At 49.8% G+C, this 19,781-nt stretch overlaps 7 protein-coding genes across 7 annotated transcripts; 4 read left to right on the top strand and 3 right to left on the bottom strand.

The window, feature by feature from the left end:
- Positions 1–418: 418 nt before the first annotated feature.
- Positions 419–1,159, top strand: PV10_07088 (uncharacterized protein; the record flags this gene model as incomplete). Its single annotated transcript, XM_016371949.1, has 2 exons — positions 419–1,008; positions 1,063–1,159. The coding sequence occupies 2 exons, from the start codon at positions 419–421 to the stop codon at positions 1,157–1,159; spliced, it is 687 nt and encodes a 228-aa protein (XP_016221281.1).
- Positions 1,160–1,658: 499 nt separating this feature from the next.
- On the top strand, positions 1,659–6,277 carry PV10_07087 (uncharacterized protein). Its single transcript, XM_016371948.1, has 3 exons — positions 1,659–2,105; positions 2,156–5,149; positions 5,201–6,277. Exons 1-3 carry the CDS (start codon positions 1,725–1,727, stop codon positions 6,185–6,187), a joined length of 4,362 nt encoding a protein of 1,453 aa, XP_016221280.1. The 5' UTR covers positions 1,659–1,724; the 3' UTR covers positions 6,188–6,277.
- Positions 6,278–6,506: 229 nt separating this feature from the next.
- Positions 6,507–8,573, top strand: PV10_07086 (phosphomethylpyrimidine kinase). The gene is made up of 4 exons (XM_016371947.1): positions 6,507–6,657; positions 6,740–6,921; positions 7,011–7,093; positions 7,171–8,573. Exons 1-4 carry the CDS (start codon positions 6,605–6,607, stop codon positions 8,443–8,445), a joined length of 1,593 nt encoding a protein of 530 aa, XP_016221279.1. The 5' UTR covers positions 6,507–6,604; the 3' UTR covers positions 8,446–8,573.
- Positions 8,510–10,573, bottom strand: PV10_07085 (uncharacterized protein). Its single transcript, XM_016371946.1, has 2 exons — positions 10,212–10,573; positions 8,510–10,143 (listed from the first exon to the last, which is right to left on the bottom strand). Exons 1-2 carry the CDS (start codon positions 10,494–10,496, stop codon positions 8,617–8,619), a joined length of 1,812 nt encoding a protein of 603 aa, XP_016221278.1. The 5' UTR covers positions 10,497–10,573; the 3' UTR covers positions 8,510–8,616.
- Positions 10,574–10,715: 142 nt separating this feature from the next.
- PV10_07084 (DNA polymerase epsilon catalytic subunit A) lies at positions 10,716–17,652 on the bottom strand (the record flags this gene model as incomplete). Its single annotated transcript, XM_016371945.1, has 1 exon — positions 10,716–17,652. One exon carries the CDS (start codon positions 17,650–17,652, stop codon positions 10,924–10,926), a length of 6,729 nt encoding a protein of 2,242 aa, XP_016221277.1. The 3' UTR covers positions 10,716–10,923.
- Positions 17,653–18,000: 348 nt separating this feature from the next.
- Positions 18,001–19,538, top strand: PV10_07083 (uncharacterized protein). The gene is made up of 2 exons (XM_016371944.1): positions 18,001–18,412; positions 18,520–19,538. Exons 1-2 carry the CDS (start codon positions 18,046–18,048, stop codon positions 18,765–18,767), a joined length of 615 nt encoding a protein of 204 aa, XP_016221276.1. The 5' UTR covers positions 18,001–18,045; the 3' UTR covers positions 18,768–19,538.
- Positions 18,967–19,647, bottom strand: PV10_07082 (uncharacterized protein; the record flags this gene model as incomplete). Its single annotated transcript, XM_016371943.1, has 1 exon — positions 18,967–19,647. The coding sequence occupies one exon, from the start codon at positions 19,645–19,647 to the stop codon at positions 18,967–18,969; it is 681 nt and encodes a 226-aa protein (XP_016221275.1).
- Positions 19,648–19,781: the final 134 nt, after the last annotated feature.

Below are 19,781 nucleotides of genomic sequence, written 5' to 3'. Positions count from 1 at the left end.
CAGTTCTTGTCGATGAGACTGGCAAACTAGCAAGACCTTGAGGATGTTCGCCATGCCGCGATTGCCACACCTGGTCTTTTGTGTGTGTTGACAATGCTGTAGACATGTTGGATCATGGATCCAGGCTGCTTCCTTGCCATCAAAGAATGGTGTTTTCTTCCAGGTTTGTTCGGAATCTTGACTCTTGATGAGATAGGGATTTCTGTTGTCAATAAGTATTCTGCCAAAGTCTGGCTGTGGTAACTTGTCCAAGCTGATCAGCCTGCAAATTCAACGTTCCTCTACTTACCACACCAGACCAGAACCGCCGTCTTGAATAACCCTCCAGCGTGCGAAAAGAACTCTTCGAATTGTTCTGGAATCTATCTCTTCATTACAGAACAATTCCCATATATCGACAAGAACAGTCATGTATATCATGAAAGTCTCCCCTGGCCGGTATCAGGTGGTGCGCAAGGTTAAAGACCGGCAAGCTGAAAGAGTTCGATCCCGAGCCGATTCCACCGTCGATTCCACCAGTTCTTCTGGTTCCGAATATGATAGCGAAGACGAAATCCTGGAAGCATTGCCACGCCATAAGACCACAACGCTTGAGGACTACCCTCGTCACCAAACTCAACATGCCTCCCATTCTCATCCTCACGATCAGGTGTCAATTCCTGTGAGCGAGGATCACTTCGAATCCAGTGTCGAGGTGCAGAGATCAAGAAGTGGACGTCGTGTATCGCACCACTCGTCCTCGTCTTCCTCCTTCTTCAGCACAATCTTCGGCTCATGGTCATCGACTTCAAGGACTTCACGAGAGACCCGCATCTCAATCAACCATTCTGAACACAGAGGTTCCCCCAAGCCTCATGTCCCCGTTCATGAACCGGCCAAGCGCGAACGTGTACGTGTGGTTGGTCTGCCCGAGTACGAAGCTATTCCCGTGATCAAGGAAGAGGTCAAGGTCGAGCGTGTTCGTCGGGAAGGACATGACGATTTTGAGGAGCACAAACCATTGCATAGGTATGAGAAATATCATCCGCTGATAAACTTGCAGAATACTGACTGGAAACCCAGGAGGGGACGAAGATTCGGAGAACATGGGAAATATGATAAAGAGATGGACGCTTACGTATTCACAAGAGTGCCCAAGTTAGCCAGATTCGATTTTTGAAGGAAGATCCGATGGAGAGAAGGACGAGGGTTGAGGCTTGTGTGATGGCCCTGGGCAGTGGTCTGGTCATTTGATGTGTTGCCAAACATGACAACGAGTTCGTGTACGACTGGAGTTGAAGATTAGAACATGCTTTTCAAAGCTTGTCGAATAGAATATGAGCCCTGATGCTTTTGTCATTAACAACCTGAATGCTCTGGTAGTAAGTCGGACTTTTGTATTAGAGTCGCGGGGATATCACTGGTTCGACCGCCTAAGAGCAGCCCGAAGCCTATAAGAAGCTAAACTTTGCTCAGTAATGCTCAGTCATTGGAAGGTGCGTTGAAGTGGTGGGGGCTGGGGCACTTCTCCAATTCTTCCTGCCATATTAATTTAACGCGTTCAGGCAACACGTCACGTCACGGGCATCCGCCTAAAGCGCGTCGGACTACGCGACGTGTAGTCAATCAATTACCCGACCTACCTGAGCACTCACTTTCACCTCTCTACACCACCTCTCCATCAATTTCACTTTGAAATCCTACGATTTGTTCCTCGATCTCTCCAAGTATCGAGACAACCAAACATGTCGCACCGTGCGGCTCTCGCTCAGCTTCGAGCTCAGCGTGCCTCCGGTAAGACACGTCTCGATTCTTACCAGATCGAAGACAAAGGTGCCATTTACGACGAGGTCGATGAAGATGGTTATAAAAAGGTGGTCCGCGGACGCCTCGATAGGGACGACTTTGTTGTTGACGACCACGGCGAGGGTTACGCCGACGACGGCCGAGAGGAATGGCAAAACGAGCGCATGCAATACAGCAGCGACGAAGGAGAAGATGCTCGACCAAAGTCAAAAGCTGCGAAGCGTAAACGCGAGGAAGAACGAGAAAAGGAGGACAAGACTAACCATAAAATCTTGAACTACTTCAACAGTGGCCCTGTCGCCGCTGCACCAAAGCCAAAGGTGAGTCCATGGACACCACGCCTGCGAGCACCCATTTTGACACAATTTAGATTCAAACCACGGCAGAAGATGAAGCTTTCATGGCAGATCTTCTTGGTGAAGTCGACGCCAACATTCTTCCCGCTCGTTCTTTCAACAAAAAGACCATCAAGACCGAGTCTCGTCGAAAAGTCAGAGTCCTTTCTCCTCCTCTCACCCAAGAAAGGCCCAAGAGAAGCTACCAGCCTCCGCAGACCGCACTGGTCGATACTCCTCCCGCTCAGACCGCATTTGAGGAAGACGACAACATGTTGTTGCAGGGTGACGATGATAACATCATGAGTGACCCCCTCCCATCTTCGCCCGTTGTCAAAGCCGTCGAACGCAAGGCCAAGATCCACATCAAAGAGGAGGAGGAAGACGACGACGACATGATGATGGTTGCTCAAGCCACTGGGCACCAAGGCTCAACCTCCACGAGCGTCAACATGACAGGCAGCAGACCACCTCCAAAGATCAAGGCAACTTCTCTTCCAACGCCACTCAATTCTTCACCACCAGTCCCTGCAACCACCGAAGTCGATGCAGCCTCGTGGAACAACATCACCAGCAAACTAAGTATTCAAAGCAGTCCTTCCTCGGAAACAATGACATTCGGCAAAATGAAACCTCAAGATGCCGTCGAGGAAGATGGGAGCCTTCGCATGTTCTGGCTCGATTACACCGAGGTCAATGGCAGCTTGTGTCTCTTCGGCAAGGTCAAACACAAGGTCACCGGCCAGTATCTCAGTGCTTTTGTCAAAATTGACAACATCTTGCGAAAGATGTACTTCTTGCCACGGAGACGGAAAGACTCAGATGGCCGTGACACCGAGGAACCCGTCGAATGGGAGGATGTCTTTACAGAAGTGGACTCTCTCATGTCCAAGATGAAAATCAGCACGAGGAAAGTCAAGACATGCACGAGAAAGTATGCCTTTGAACTTCCAGACGTTCCCAAAGAGGCCGAGTATCTGAAGCTGTTGTATCCATACGACAAAACTCCACTTCCAATGGATCTCAAGGGCGAAACTTTCTCGCGTGTCTTTGGCACCAACACTGCTTTGTTTGAGCAATTTGTTCTGTGGAAGAACATCATGGGCCCTTGCTGGCTCAACATCGAGGGTGCCGACTTCACCGCTGTCAACAATGCCTCCTGGTGCAAGCTGGAATGCGCCGTCTCCAAACCTGCCAGCATCAGCGTGCTTCCTCAGTCTGATCAAACCGAGGCACCGAGACTCACTTTGATGTCGTTGTCTTTCCGGACCCAACTCAACGTCAAGGAAAACAAGCAAGAGATCCTGATGGCTAGTGCTCGAGTGTATGAGAACGTCTCGTTGACCGACACCACTCCACCAGAAAAGATGCCATCCCGAACATTCACGGTTATGCGCCCCTCAGGATCGGCCTATCCTGTAGGATTTGAAGCAGAGACCAAGAAGCAGAAGGGTACTTTTTTCCTTGAGAAGAGTGAGCAATTTCTCCTCAGTAAATTCCTTGCCCTGTTCGAGAAGGTGGACCCAGATTGTCTCATGGGACATCAGCTGCAAGAAGTCGACTACAGTATCTTGCTGAGTCGTCTCAAGGAGAAGAAAACCCCTGGATGGCATCGAATTGGACGAATGAAGCGCGCAGAATGGCCCAAAACCTTTGGAAAGGGCGGTTCTTCCTTTTTCGCCGAGCGACAACTCTTAGCAGGACGTCTGATGTGTGACCTCGCCAACGATATGGGCAAGTCTTTGATGACCAAGTGCCAGCAGTGGAGCTTGTCGGAAATGTGTGAACTCTACTTGGGTCCTGACAATCCTCGACGCGAACTCGACAACGAATCTGCTCTCAAGACGTGGGCCACAACCCGCGATGGTCTGATGAATTATGTCAACCACTGCCACGCCGACACCTTCTTTATCGCGGCTCTTGTTCTGAAATTGCAAATGCTTCCTTTGACAAAGGTCCTGACCGAGCTAGCGGGTAACTCGTGGGCTCGAACATTGAGTGGCACCCGTGCTGAACGAAACGAATACATTTTGCTGCACGAGTTCCATCGCAATAAATACATCTGTCCAGACAAAGAGTATGGCAAAGGCCGAGCGAAGGCACAAGTGGAAAATGAAGATGAAGAGGGCGCTGATACCAAGAAGAAAGACAAGTACAAGGGTGGTCTTGTTTTCGAACCCGAAAAAGGCCTGTACGAGAAGTTCATCTTGGTCATGGATTTCAACAGTTTGTACCCCAGCATCATCCAGGAGTACAACATCTGCTTCACCACCGTGGACCGAACAACAACTGCAGAAAATGAGAACGAAGAGAAGGTGCCAGAAGTACCTATGGATCAAAACCAGGGTATCTTACCAAAGCTGATTGCCACCCTCGTCTCTCGTCGGCGAGAAGTCAAGAAATTGATGAAGGATAAACGAGCCACCGCCGAGCAGATGGCTCTGTACGACACGAAGCAAATGGCCCTGAAGCTCACGGCCAACTCTATGTACGGTTGTTTGGGCTACACACAGTCACGATTCTATGCCCGACCGCTGGCCATGCTCACCACCTTCAAGGGAAGAGAGATTCTCAGAAGTACAAAGGAACTCGCAGAGAGCAATCAACTGCAGGTCATTTATGGTGATACTGATTCGGTCATGATCAATACCAACACGGACACCATTGCACAGGCATTGGCAGTGGGTAATGAATTCAAGAAGTCTGTCAACGAACGCTACAGACTGTTGGAGATCGATATCGACAATGTGTTCCGACGTCTGTTGCTTCACGCCAAAAAGAAGTACGCCGCTATCAATATGGCTGAAATTGATGGCAAGTTTGTTGAGAAGCTTGAGGTCAAGGGTTTGGATATGAAGAGAAGGGAGTATTGTGCTCTATCAAAGGAGGCGTCCCAAAGACTTCTCAACGAGATTCTTTCTGGAGAGGATTCTGAAGTCGTGTTGGAAAAGATCCACGAATACCTACGAGAGCTGGCCACCAACATGAGGGAAAGCAAGATCAACGCGCAGAAATATGTCATCTATACTGTGAGTACAGCCCTGGGAGAGGCAAATCGAAGATTGGCTGACAAATTTTAGAAATTGGGTAAAAATCCAACCGAGTACCCGAATGCAGATTCGATGCCACAAGTCCAAGTGGCTCTGCGCGAGATCGCGAGGGGAAAACCAGTTCGTGTCAACGATGTCATGGCATACATTGTCACCATGGGAGACGAACAGACCAAGAGCCAACCTGCGCCTAAGCGATCATACACACCTCAAGACGTGCAGAAAGCCGACTCTGGCCTGGTCCCAGACATCGAGTACTACTTGTACAAGCAAATCTTACCACCTATCGAGCGTCTATGCGCGCCCATTCCGGGAACCGATTCGGTGAGATTAGCAGAATGTCTCGGTCTGGACGTTCGCAAGTATCAGATCAACACCAACACCTCGTCAAGCCGTCAGAACGCCGAGATCTTTCCTCTCGAGTCACAGATTCCCGACAGCGTCAGATTCCAGGACGCTGCCAGACTTCGATTGCGCTGCAGGGATTGCAAGGAAGTCACCGTGTTTGAAGGACTGTGTGAGTCGACAACGATCTCAAGTCCCAATGGGATCAGTTGCAGCAACAGCGCGTGCGGGAAAGTGTTCTCGCCCATGTCAATCGTGATGCAGTTGGATTCACAGATCCGATCACAAACCAGTGCGTACTACGAAGGTTGGCTTGTCTGTGACGATTCATCGTGTGGGAACCGCACCAGACAGATGTCAGTCTATGGACACCGATGTCTGGGTCCGAACGGAAGAGCAGAAGGATGTTTGGGTCGTATGGGCTATGAATATCCAGAGAAGAAACTCTACAACCAGCTCCTATACCTTGCCACGCTGTTTGACGTCGACAAAGCCAAAGCCAAGGCCCGGTCAGAAAAGGAGTATGCGGATAGAGCCGACCGAATTGTTGTTCTGGCAGAGACCAACAAGGATAGGTTTGCCGATATCAAAGCTGTGGTGGATGCCTACCTGAGGAAATGTGGTCGCCAATGGGTGGAGATGGACACTTTGTTCGGCTTTGCATTGAAATAGGAGTTGTGTCGTAGTGTTGGTTGACCTGACCAGGACTTGAACAAGTAATGCGTGGCGCGCATGGAGCATTTCTCTGCATTACTGTGCGGTACAATGATTATCAATATTGAATCCACCTGTTTGTTTCATTGTCTTATTAATAACTGACTGACTGATTTCTTTCGGAGGAGAAATCTCATGCCATTTTGCCCCGCAGCCTGATGACGTTTCATTGGCTCGGAGCGGGGAATTCATCAGCCTCGCCTAGCCTCGCCTAGCCTGTACTATCCGAACATTGCCTTGGAACCTGGTTAGTGGTTACCAGACACAATCTCATGTGAAAGATTCTCGACCCAAAGAGACAGACGGTTTACAATTTGATAGAATAACTACAGTCGTATCAATCCTCCAGCTGGCCCTCTCGCTACAAAGGCCATTATGACCATGCCACGGGTGCTCGTCATCGCCGGCTCAGACAGCTCAGGCGGAGCGTAAGTTATATCCCAAGGACTCGAAAATCGCCAGGGTCTAGCTAGGAAATCAAAGAAACTAATACCTCTTTAATCTACTTAGTGGCCTCGAAGCAGACCAAAAAGTCCTAGCTGCTCACCGATGCTATGCCATGACTGCAACAACGGCACTGACTGCCCAGAATACCCTGGGCGTCGAGGACGTTCATATCACTCCTCCGGCTTTTGTGGCTAAGCAGATTGATGCTTGTCTCTGTGATATTGGATGTGACGTGGTGAAATTGGGTAGGTTTCTTTTTTGATGTTCTGTGTTCTGGGAATGGGGATTCCTCTTACTCTTCCAAGGACTAACTGACATACGTATTTTTTAAAAGGAATGCTTGCATCAGCCGAGACGATCAAGATCATTGCCGACGCCCTGACAAGACATGGTGTTTCGACGGTTGTACTTGATCCTGTAAGTCACCGACCATGAAATCAAGTCAAATGAATTAAACTGAATCAAAATCTAACGTCCTCTCCTTCTCTCTCCAGGTCATGGTCTCTACTAGCGGCGCACAACTCCTCCCTGGTGACGCCGTCCGAAATCTGCGTGACTTACTCTTACCATTAACAACCATACTAACCCCCAACATCCCCGAAGCTACTCTTCTCTTACGAGACGCCGACATCCAATATAAATCACCCTCTAATCTCGATGATCTCAAGCTTCTGGCGAAATTGGTCTACAGTCTAGGACCAAAGGCTGTTCTCTTGAAAGGCGGTCACATGCCTTTGACTAAATCATATGAGAAAGCCAATTCCGATGATGAGAAGCAACTCACTGTTGATATCCTATATGATGGTGACGGTGATAACTATATGATTATTGAATCCGAGTATATCGATTCGAGAAACACCCACGGGACGGGATGTTCATTGGCGAGTGCAATTGCAGCAAACCTGGCATTACAGATATCACAATCATCATCATCACCATCATCCTCGTCGTCGTCGTCGTCTCTCTCCCTCCCCACCGCCACACGCCTCGCCGTCCGATACGTCACATCTGGAATCTCTTCCGCCGACCCAACCCTCGGAAAAGGTTCCGGCCCCATCAACCACTTCCACAACGTTCAACACCACGTCTTCTCACGCGGCCATTTCATCGAATATCTCCTCTCGCACCCCAAAATCCAACCCGTGTGGAAAGCCTACACCCAACACGAATTCACACTCCAACTCGCACGCGGAACGCTCGACGAAACCATCTTCAAAAACTACCTCATCCAAGACTACTTGTACCTGCGCCACTTTGCCCGCACACACTCTCTCGCGGGCTACAAATCCAAAACCATGTCGTCGATCGCCGCATCCGCTCAAATCGTCCTACACATCCAACGCGAAACCGACCTGCACAAGACCTACTGCGCTGAATTCGGCATTTCCGAAACCGATCTCGAATCCCCCGATCGTCGCGAAAGTCTCGCTTGTGTGGCCTATTCTCGCTATGTGCTGGATATCGGCCATTCGCAGGATTGGCTTGCGTTGCAAATGGCCCTGGCGCCGTGTTTGTTGGGGTATGGCGAGGCGGCCAGGATGTTGTACGCGGATCCATTGAGTGTGACGGCGGAAAAGGGGAATAGGTATTGGAAATGGGTGGAGAATTATGTGGCGGAGGATTATGCGCAGGCCGTGGATGTGGGCAGGGAGTTGATTGAAAGGGAGATTGTCAAGCAGAGTCCAGAGAGGGTCGATGAGTTGATGGAGATTTTTCTGAGGGCCGCGGAAATGGAGGTGAGGTTTTGGGATTTGGATGCTCATGTTTAAGAAATGGAAATTTTTGAAGATGGGTGTTGTGTTGTTGTACACATGTTTATACATAATTATTGTTGTACATGACATACAGCGAGAGTCGTGCTTTTTATAGACAGACAGAACAGACAAGACGGATAAACCAACATACACCCACCCTGTTGATTCATAACCCTCTTGTTTTTTTTATCCACCAACAACACCCCCACCAAACCCAACCGGTCTCCTCTTCCCACCATTCTCTGGCAAGATAGTCATCACCTTATAAGCCTTCCCCATTCCTCTCGGCCCTCCTTCAACCAACCTCTTCCACCCAGCCTCAAGATCCTGGATCTTCTTCTGTAATTGCTCCGTCTCAATTACCGACCCACTGCCCGCCGGCGCCGTCTTCAGGATATTCTTAACTAATCGTTGAGCTCGTTCTTGAATCCCCAATTGTAACAACCACATCCCCTGCTCGACGGGACCGTGGACTTCGACACCAAGACTGGCTTCGAGTGCTGTGTCGGCTAGGGCGCCAAAGTCGACGTCTGCACTAATGTCTGCGGCGCCGGCGTGGACAAATGGAGACACGATTTGGTGTTTGCGGATAGCTCGTAAAGAGTTCACAGGGACGGTGTCGAGTGGTCCGTAGTCGATGATGAGGGCGGCGCCGGAGGGAGTGGTGGGTTTGGAGGTTGTAGTAGAGGCTGATTGTTGCCGGGTTTGTTGCTGTTGCTGTTGCCGTGATGGTGACGAGAGACCGTCGCCGCCGATGAGTCGAGCAAATGATCGGACGTATCGTGAACTTTCGGGCGAAATTTCCACCCGTGATGATACTTGATTTTTCAATGCTTTGTATCGTGCTCGTTCAGGAATTACTAGCGATGCTGGATTGCTGGATTTAGCAAGTGTGAGTTGAAAGTCTGGAGTTGGGTCTTTTTTCCCCTGACGGGGTGGACCGCCATTATCTGATGATGATGTTGTTTGGTCCAGTCCTAGATCAATTGTCGGCTTGGTTGGAGCGACGAGAAGTTCTCTCCATTGAGGGACTTTGCTTGACGACGACGATGGTCTGGTCGTCGGTGGTGGTTGAGATGTGCTGTCGAGGGGTGGTCGATCGACCTCTTGTTCCTGTACATCCTCGGGTTTCGGCGCAACAGACTCAAATGCATGGATAGGCAAAGCGTCGAAGAACTCATGGGCAATTATAAATGGCATTTGCGCTTCTTGACCCCTTTCCGGCAACAAGACGATATCTTCGACCCATCTTACAGGAATTCCCTGCTTACTTGTAGCTTCCCACCATTTATTCTTGCCTGTGTCGTCTGTGACTTCTTTGATTTCAGCCGTCTGACCGCACAGGGTATCTTTCTGTTTATGTCGAAGAGCTTCTCCTGCCTCCACGAGCCAGACTGCTTGTATGGCATTGGCGAATGTGGTGAATTGGCCGATGGTGCGGAGCATGTCACTCATGAGGGTGCCTCGTCCAGGGCCCATTTCAATAAATTGCACTCCCTCTCTTGGCCGACCTTGTGCCATCCATTCTGTCATGAACCAGATTCCGACCAATTCGCCGAAGATTTGGGATATCTCGGGGGAAGTGATGAAGTCACCAGCCCTGCCGAACTGATCGGGCGTGTCTGAGGAGGTATGATTCGTGGTGTAATAGCCGCCGTCGGGGTTGGTGAGGCATTGCCGCATGTATGAAGCGATCGAGATTGGGCCTGTTACCTGGAGGCGACATGTCATATTAGTAAAAAACCCGGGCGCGAATCTTTGGTGTGGTTGGCACTTGTTACCTCGATTGCCTGCGCAATGGTTTTCGCTAACGGTGTTGACCATTGTCGTGATGGAAGATCTGTGAGAGGAGACGAGGGGGTGGTCTCAGGTTGGGCTACGGAATCTTTGGACGCCTCAGGGCTAGTTCGTCCTGCTTGTGTGCTTGACCATCGTGTCAAATTGCGCTTGACTAGACACTGTCTGTTCTGGAGTTGTTGCAGTTGTTTTAGAGGGAGCCCACAACTCTGAGAACACCTCCTCAGCGCAATTGATCGCTGTAGTATCCGAGTCCCTCCATATCTCATTGCGATGGAGGGGCTAAAGACTGGTGAACAGAGAGCGCAGGCCGATTATGGTGTCGAGTTTGTACCTTGAATTCTGGTTCAAACCATCACAGAAGTCGTTGGATGTTGACGCTCCACACGTGACGGAACGAGGCCAAGTGCGGCTGACATAAGAATTTCAGCCTCGTCAAATACCATGAATCAGGGAATATTTGTAGTAGCATTCTTGACTTCTACATTATCTTCTACCAGACTGAAAAACATGCTGTCATGCTCAAGGCTGCTCTGTATCTATACAAAGGCAGCATGCAACCACATCAAATCAAATGTCCTGTACCAACACCTCGCAATGTTGTGCAAAAGACACTCCTAGACTCCACCACATCTTCTCCTTTATTGTAGTGACACGAATCCAACGTCCTTCACCACCAACCACGTCCCTCATCGCTCATGAAATCATACACATTGACTTGACACCGTGCACCACACCTTCCAACATCCTCAAACCATACGCAGACGCGACCCTCTCCATGATTCTCACTTTGTTCGTAATGTCCCCCTTGTCTGTCGTGCCACACCACTCTCCACCACATGAACAATGATCCGTAAAGACACAATCGTCGCCTTGCAAGACACCGCATTTCTTACATTTCAGATCTTGCATCTGCCAGCTCATCAAACTTGCTTGGATCCGCGATATCAGCTTCTCTTCCAAGACAATCTTGTTGTATTCGCCTCCACAGCTGAGACAACGCCATGGTTTCGTCAATGCATCGTCCTGGGACTTGGCTGTGGCATCGGGTAGGACATCTTCATCGCGACACAAGTCTAGATCTCTAGTCATCGTACATGTGTCACAAATGAGGTTTTCGAACCGAAGGCTAGAGCTGGGGTTCTCAAACCGACCTTCCTTACTGAACTCGCGTGCGTCAAACAACGCCAGAAGGTCTTTACGAAGTAGACGTGCCTCAAGCTGCAGAGGCTTCGATAGTGACACAATTTGCATCAGCGACTTGACTAGCTCCAAAACTGGGTCGTGCGGATGTCGCGGGTCTTTCGATTCGAGACTGCCACCTGCAAGACTGGGAAACGTCCAGTCGCTTGCTAGTTCCGGGTGGAGCAATTCTTCTCGTTGGCGTCGGATCAATCCTGTGATCTGCTTGCGCAAGGGTTTGGAGAAATCTTCCTGCAGGACACTGGTCACTTCGGTGCTCGTTGGGTCTTCGGTGAGGCTGATGAACCCCGAGGCCAGTTGTGTGGGTCGGGGCGTTGAAGATGCGTCTTCGGATATTGCGGTTGGTCGCTTGAGATTCTGCATGATCTCGATGAAGGTGATAACCCAATCGTCAAAGACTGGTTGCAATGGCTCAGGGAGAAATTGTGCAATCTGCCAGTGCACAACAATTTCGAGATTTGAATTGTTGGTCTCTTCCGTCACAGTTGATGTGCCCTTTCCACCGTAGTTGTATTGATCATACCAAGCTAGGATGTCCCAGTAGTCCTTGATCTCCAACCCCAAAAAGTGAAAAAGTGGCTTCTGCTGAATGGACTTTAAGATGTATTGCGAGTATGCGTATGCGTTCCCAACTTCCTGTTTGGAGGTTTGAAGTAGGAGACGCGTTGTGGATGCAAACACAACCTGAGATCCAACCCTTCTGAAATCAGTAATCAGCTGTTGCATAGCCTTCTTGGACATCATCTGCACATAGTAGTGTAGATGTCTGTCATATAGACATGATGCCGGTGCTTCAACCCATCGTACGAGATGCTGAACCATGACGTCCGCCAGCCGGTTGCCACGGCAAGCTTCTGCCCACCAAGATTTGACCATGTCTCGCAGAACCTCTAATGCTGTTTGCGCAAATCCAGCGTTAGGTTTGACCATGCTCGAATTCAGTGGTGTTTCTTCACCAGCTGCAGGGTTGAACGCTACAGATTCTGCTGATCCTTCGAGATCGTTGATGATTGATGAGGTCAATATCGTGTTGATTGCAAGGTTCTGCACCGAGACATCAACGCACACTGAGGTATACACACCGGGGTTGTTGATCGAGGGCAGTTCCACCACTTCGGTCAAAGGTCCTAAAATGTCATCGCGCTCATGGCCAGCATGGTCAGGACGTGGGCTGTCGGACCACCAAAGCACGACATTGTTTCGTTTCAGTCTCCGAGCGTAGGCCAAGTCAATTAAGAATCGAGGATCGTCCTTCTCCAGATTGCAGACTGGTACGTCTCCATACCTCGCCAGTTCAATAAGGTGAGACAGCCAACCGGTGACATTAAGATAATGGGAGATCACCCGTTTGAACACGTAGCCTTGCCATCCCAGAGATGGTAAATCGGTGTCTGCTTGCTCCGTAGGTAAACATAACACCGGATAGTCCTTGATGATCCGAATATCGTGCATCAATTGCTTGTTGGAGTTCGTTTGTAGCAGCAACATGGTGGGCTTCGATTCCTCGCTACGCCACTTCTTGAGGATATCACCGATCTCAAGGTAGGCCTTCCGTTTCGTAGTCACTTGACTAACCTTGAACTGAATGGAAGACTGATATGCGAACACAGTCGATGGGGAATTGCCTTCCTGCTGTTTCAATCGGTGTTGCTCCAAGTACATTTTGTCAGCATTTGGCAACTGTGCATCGCGACTTCGACTCAGAACAATAATATGGGCTTGCGTTCCGGCGGAGGAGAAGAGGGCGAATACTGTTCGATCGCCCGATGTCGTGTGGTAGAGGTAGGTATAGGCCATCATACTTGGGTCTTCCAGATATGTTGACTGGGAATTACTCCGCAGCAAAGCGTCGAGGTCAAACCCATGTTCAAGGCCCTTCCCCAGAACACCTTTTTGCGTTTCATCAAATGAACACATGTTGCCCAGCTTAAGCATGGCCCTGGTATAGAGAGGTAGTTTGCGTTCGTAGACCCCTTCAACACTCTGATGGTTGCAAAGCAGGGCAACCGACTCTGCCTCTTTCAAATATGTGTCTTCGGACATGGTCAGTTGGAAAAGATAGACTGACGGATGCCCATTTGGGAGAACGTGGTTGACCTTTTCGACTTCGCAGCCCGGCACTTCGACGTCAGGAAGATCTTCACCCTTCAGATTGAGATACAAGATTCTCGGAACCTTGATATTCAAAATGTGGATTTTCTTTCCAATAGACACAAAAGCCTTGACCTCTCCAGGCATATCTCCCTGACGAAGTTGAAGTACCTGCCAAGTGCTGATAAACAACAATTCGGCTTGATTGCGGAAAAAATTGCTGATCGAGTCTGTTGCAACGTTTGGCCGTTCTCCAAAGAGCTGACGCCGACGAGCGCGTGCCTGTTTTTGAATCTTCCACTTCTTTTTCTGATACTGTAACCAATCACTATAGTCTTCGTCGACATCTGGGACATCGGCGGGTAGCTCTGCATAGGGATCTACCAGAGTTTGAGCCGTTTCTTCCTGGGCTTTACGTTTGGCTGGCCTCGGAAGCTGTATTGGAGACTTCAATTCTGCATTGAGGGCATCTTCGATATCACCAGTGACGGGTAGCCGGTGTTCAAGAAGATTTACAGACCGTTCAGCAAGAGGTTTCTTCTCAAAAGTGTCTGTCAGCTTCTTCTGTTTGAATTTATCCTCTTTGGCATCGATTCGTTTCTGCAACCAGTCTGGATGTGCCACGCGTGGAACAGGGTTCCGGACCTTTTGCAGAGCTGCCGGAATTGTGATGAGCTTTTGAATCACAGAGCCAAGGCGTTCGAGATAGTATTCCCAGTCAATAACGCTTCTCGGGTCCATATCAGCAGGGTCGTCTCGCATCCATTTTCGCAGGAAGAAGCGTTTGACACTCGGCTCGGCGGAGAAGATCGCCACGGGTATCGCTCGTTCTGTCACAGGGGTGTTGCGTGGTCTTGATGATATGATGTATTTACAGTTCAAGCCTTTATCCTTGGTCATCTGATCGCCCAAAAACTCGGCAAGTCGTTTCGCTGTGGTGATGGATGTCGATTTTTGTGCACCGTACTCTTCAAGTGTTTTGGTCATGCTTTTGTTCTCGCAAATCAGGTCGATCAGCTCCTCATCTGCCAGGGTCGAACCATGTTGATGCAACACGTCCAGCCATCGGTTTGCAACACGAGCAACGGCCGAATATGTCTCAGCAAGTGTCGTTCCTTCCAAGAAGAATTTAAAGATTTGTGTTTGAAAGATCTTGATGAGTTTCAATTCACCACGTCGCTTGACTTCGAAGCCTTTCAATTCCGCCAGGCTACCATCGTGATTGAAAACTGCATAGCGTTTCTTCAGATTCTTGTCTTCTTCCTTGGACGTGGGCAGGATCATGGCCTTGTACGGCCCGTCGACTTCGAAGAAGATTGAATTGTCGCTGTGCGTTTCGTATTTGAAGGTCTTTGCATCGACTAGGGTTTGGTATTGATGATTCGTAAATCGGGCGTGGACAAGATGATTTAACATCACGCAGGGATACGAGATGGCCATCTTCTTCCCATTTTTCAATGTAAAGACGACGTTTTCTGGGAAGGTCGCTGGAAGCATACACCAGATACCGTCTGTGTCCAGTTCCAATGGTCGACCAATCCTTTCGACAAGCTCCCGCGCCATTTGAATGATGTGAGCACCTGTGAGACAAGTAACACCTGCCATTTCCATGGAGTACCATCTGGATCCTTTTCGCATCACGTAGCCATAGAAAGAGTTGAGAATGACTTTATGGGCTAGTTGTAGTGAATCAAAGAGGACGATCATCTTCTTAGCCTCTTCAACCTCCGGAGCTGGTGCTCCAGAAGCCTTGAGGGCTTCCGTCTTACCTTTCCACACCTTTTGCTGACCTTTGAAATCATAACGACGATCTCGGAAAGTGCTGACGGTGTCGACGTAAAAGGGATTTTCACGTTGGCAGATGATCGCTTCTCGCTGTATCGTCTTTGAATCGTGAATCTTGTGATAGATCTTCTTCGAGTATTCCTGCAGCCGCTTTCGCACGGTCGCGGCCTGCTCGTCCAAGGACAATTCTTGGAATGTGCGTCTTGCTGCTTTTGGGTGTTTGCCTGGGAAAGTCTCGTTGGCAACTGCCCTCCGAATCATGTTGTACTCGTCTCGTTTGGGCGGCATGAATTCGCCTCTCCAGGCCCAAGGCAACCTCCTGTCGCATGTCTTCCCAGGACGGTTGAAGTCGCATGCAGCACAATCGGATTCCGAGATCATCGAATCAGGTTGCAGTCTGTTGGTGGTCATGATATTAGGGTACATTGAAGCCACATCAAGATGATAAATCAGTGGCCGTTCATTTCTGTTTGGTTGGCTCTTCAAACTGTTTAGCTTTTCGACAATTTGGCTGCGAACTTCGTCATAATTCGTGACATCGTCAAGCGATTTCTTTTCTTCGACTGTGATGCAAAATTGCAATGCTGCATCGAGATCCCTCAACAGCTCGTCGATTGCTGAGGGATCAACGGCAAAGTTGACAGGGATATCGGCACGAAAAACGCCAGCTTCAATACTCTCCACATGGCCGCCGACGTAGGTCTCGGAGTCTAGAAGGTGACCTTCCCAGAACGCTTCTCTCGGCTCTTTGTGTTTGTTTGGCAAAACAATGTTTTTCTGGTAGGCCTGCACCATCAAAAGCATCTCGCATAGGGTACCCGTACCTTTGCGAAGAGTGTCGTCCGGATTGAGTGGAATGATGGTACAGAGTGAAAAGATGAAGGGGTGGACATATTTCATGTACAGATAGTAGGTTGCCACAGCGTCAGAGACGGAATATTCTGCCAGGATTTGAGGTTGGTCGCTTGCATAAGGTGTCATCAATTCCGGATCGAGCTCGTCTGGATCGTAGCCGAGTTTGGCGACGGTCACTGCCTTCAAACCTCGGCTCCCCTGAGGTAGATAGCTGTCTCTGTTGACCCAGGCGAAGCAGTCCATGTGGACGCAATAGTCGCTCTGGTAGATGTCTTCGCTATTTTTTCGGAATCCAATCTCGGCATACATATCGATGCCGTTGACACTAGCTCTGGCTTCAACAAAAGGCCAATCGAAAAAGTCACCGTTGTAAGTTGCGATGACTGTGGGTTGCGCTTCTTTGATCATGCTGAAGAATCGCTCGAGGGTTGCCCTTTCATTGGCTTCGTTGAAGATCATAAAGGGTCCGTGGTATTCAGCTTTGGGGGTGTACTCGAAATCTGAGATATCCTCGGAGACGATTTCTCTGTTTGTTATGAGAAAGCCCTGACCATCAATCATGTACGAAATCATCATGACTTGATCAATGGCTGCGTCCGGGAATTTGAGGGGCAGCTTCGTTGTTTCAATGTCGAATGCGAGAACAACAGGATCTGCTCTTTGGAGACGTTCTTCCAGACATGTCATGGAGACTACTCCATGCTTTGCTTCGACTGTGTACCATTTACCGATCCGGATATCCTTGTCGATTGTGACGCGGACGTGGTATGGGACGTCGTATTCTCGTATATCGACGATGAAATCGCTCGCTTCGGTGATGGCGTTGGCCTTGTCGACATTGGCCTCTTCCTCATCGTAGACGTCAAAGCCTGCACTCGCGCTCGCCACTTCGGCATATGTGTCCATTGCATTCACCTTTTCCTTATTCTTCTCTGCGATAGGCATGATGAATTTGCGGACGGACAAGAGATCGGAGACGTTGGCAAAGGAGAGCTGGAGGAATGTGCGACGGTATCCTAGAAGATGGTTTGGCATCTTCAGGTCTTCCTTGGTCACGCGAGTGACTGTCTTGACCAATCCTTCAAACATCCTCTTGCACCATTCTTCGACTTCAGGCTCCTTGCCTCGTTTTACCGCGAGTAAAAAGTATGGGTCATACTCGAGTGTTGCCTTGAAATTCTCTCCACTGTCTCCAATGAAGTAGAAGTCAAGACCTGCCCTTCCACCAGGGACTTTCGGGTCTTGTATGGTGGTACTGTGCATGTTATATAGCCATCCGACTCTCTTCTTGCCGGAATCGAACCGGCCGAAGCCCATTGATTCATCGATGCTGTTGGCCAGCCGTATGGCCTCGAACTTTTCATCTTGGGAGGTTGTTTCGCTACTTCGGAGGGTGGAAGCATCAACCGTCTTTGTTCGCTGCTGTCGTTGGGAAGAGTTTTTGGCGAAACGAACATTAGAGCCATATTTGCTCGGCTTTCGGACGGGCATCGTGGAGTATCAGCGGCGACGATGCGCAGTCGTACGCAGAGTTTTATAATCGAATATTGCTGTTCATGATATCAGGCAACGCATGCGACAATAGAAGCGTTATTCATGCCCTATAGCAGTCGAGTGGTTGAAAGCGAATATGGATGTCGACCAAAGTCGTAAACACGACGGGGTATCAATTGACGCGTGGGTTCCACACCAACGCGTAAAGTGGCGCGGGGGCGCGACAAAAATGCGCAAAGACTATTGTGCTCGACCGTGAACACTAGCGTAGAGATAGGGTGGAACATACGATCCCATCCTCGACGATGATCCATCATTCCACCTGCAATTATTTTATCTGATCGTCCAGCCTCGACGTACTCTCCATCGCAGTCTCGTCATCCTTGCAGAATGGCCGATGATACAAGGGATACCAAGGCGCCTCCCGCGACGGCCGATCCCAGCTCACCGCCGGCCCCAGATGCTGAAGAACCTCGCCGCCCTCGCAGACCGAAGCCCAAGTACGATTTTCCCCAGACTCAAGTCGGCAAGCTCTGGGATGCATTTGGCAATCCAGACGAACCGATCAATACCGTTCCCGGCGGTACATACAATAGTGCCGGTGGAAAACCGAAGGAAGTGACATGGAGAGATGCATTTAACTTTTCATATGGCCCTGGTGGCCCTGCGTGGTACCAGACACAATGCTCGCGAGATTCGTTGTTGGTGGGAATAGGAGCTGGAGGTGCTGTCGGCGGAAGCAGATTCATTTTAAAAGGTACATTCCCACACCGGATAGAGAAGAGGAGGCGTCACACGAGTTGAGGTCAAAATGAAGAGCTGGACGTTTTGGTAGGCTATTGCTAACGTTTATCACAAATTCAGGAATTTCTACCATTGGAAGGTCAGCGAATTACGCTGTTGCGACATTCGTCCTTACATCAGGGGTGATGTATTACTGGTGCGACCAGAAGCGGAGAGAAGAAAGTCGAGGGATGGCCATTGCAGTCGCTGGCATGAAGCTGTTGCACGAAAAGAAGGCCAGAGAGAAAGCCGAAGCTGCGGCGGCCCAGGAAGCCGCGAGAAAGGCTGAAGAAGAGGCCAGAAGACGTTCGTGGTATAAGTTTTGGTAAAAGAAGCCGTGAAGCATGGAATCACACTGTTCCACTCCTTGGCGACTAGCGCTGGTTGTTCAAACCCAGCGGAACCTCTGCCACACCTTGACCGAAGGTCGTGCTGCTGTTACGGACGTTGGCGCAAATCTCCCTTGGCGAGTTCCGGGAAACGGACATACTGTACAGGTAGAAGAGAGGGTTCAATCCTGCCGTCATTTCAGCCGTGCTCGAAATGGACGCGGGCATTCTTTCGCGGCGATAATTCGATGGCGTTTATGTCGTCACTCTCATTATAGGGACGTTTTCTCCTCTCACTTCTCTGTTGTCTTGCTTCGCGGGCCTCACGGTTCTTAAGCTCAGCGAGCTGTTGCTTGCGTTTCTGTGACCTCGACCAGGCCATTGCTGGGGTAGGGCGGAAGCCGATTCCGTTAATGCCATAGCCATCGTCATTGGGATCATCTGGATTGTGACCAGTGATTTCCGAGTCAGTCCAGAAAATATCTGACAGGCTGGTGTCCATAGGAGGAGACTTATGCCTGGTCGGCTTTTGTTCGGAAAAAGAGGATGCCAACGGAGAGGTTGACGTTGCTGATCTTGACGGACGCTCTGGCGCTGGATCATTTGCGACAGTCGTTGGTTCTTCTTCGGTTTTGGCTGCAGATAGAGCCGACAGCTCAGGGTGATCAGACGGGGTCAATTGGGAGAATGACGCTTCATCGACGTTCTTAAGACCAGAGCCTCCATCAATAGCCAACTCCCCAAACTTCCTGCTGACTTTCGTGCGAGGGCTTGCATCTCCAGGTTCATATTCATCCTCATGCAGTAGGCGAGTAGAAGGGTGTTTGGTGTCGAGGGGGAGAGCGGGGCCCCGCTTCCTTTTGGGTGAGGCTGAAGTCATTCTAGTAAGGGTGTAAGGCTAAAATTGAGCAAAAATGACTGAATGCTGGGCTCTTGCTCGATGAGGCGAGGATACTGGGGTGGGGGGGGGGGGGGGGCGGGGGGGGGGGGGGTCATGGGGGTTTCAGAGACATG

Source organism: Exophiala mesophila, assembly GCF_000836275.1.
Source record: "Exophiala mesophila strain CBS 40295 unplaced genomic scaffold supercont1.5, whole genome shotgun sequence".
Lineage (NCBI taxonomy): Eukaryota > Fungi > Ascomycota > Eurotiomycetes > Chaetothyriales > Herpotrichiellaceae > Exophiala > Exophiala mesophila.
Note: the sequence above shows the minus strand (reverse complement) of the source record. Positions and strands in the feature narration are given on the sequence as shown.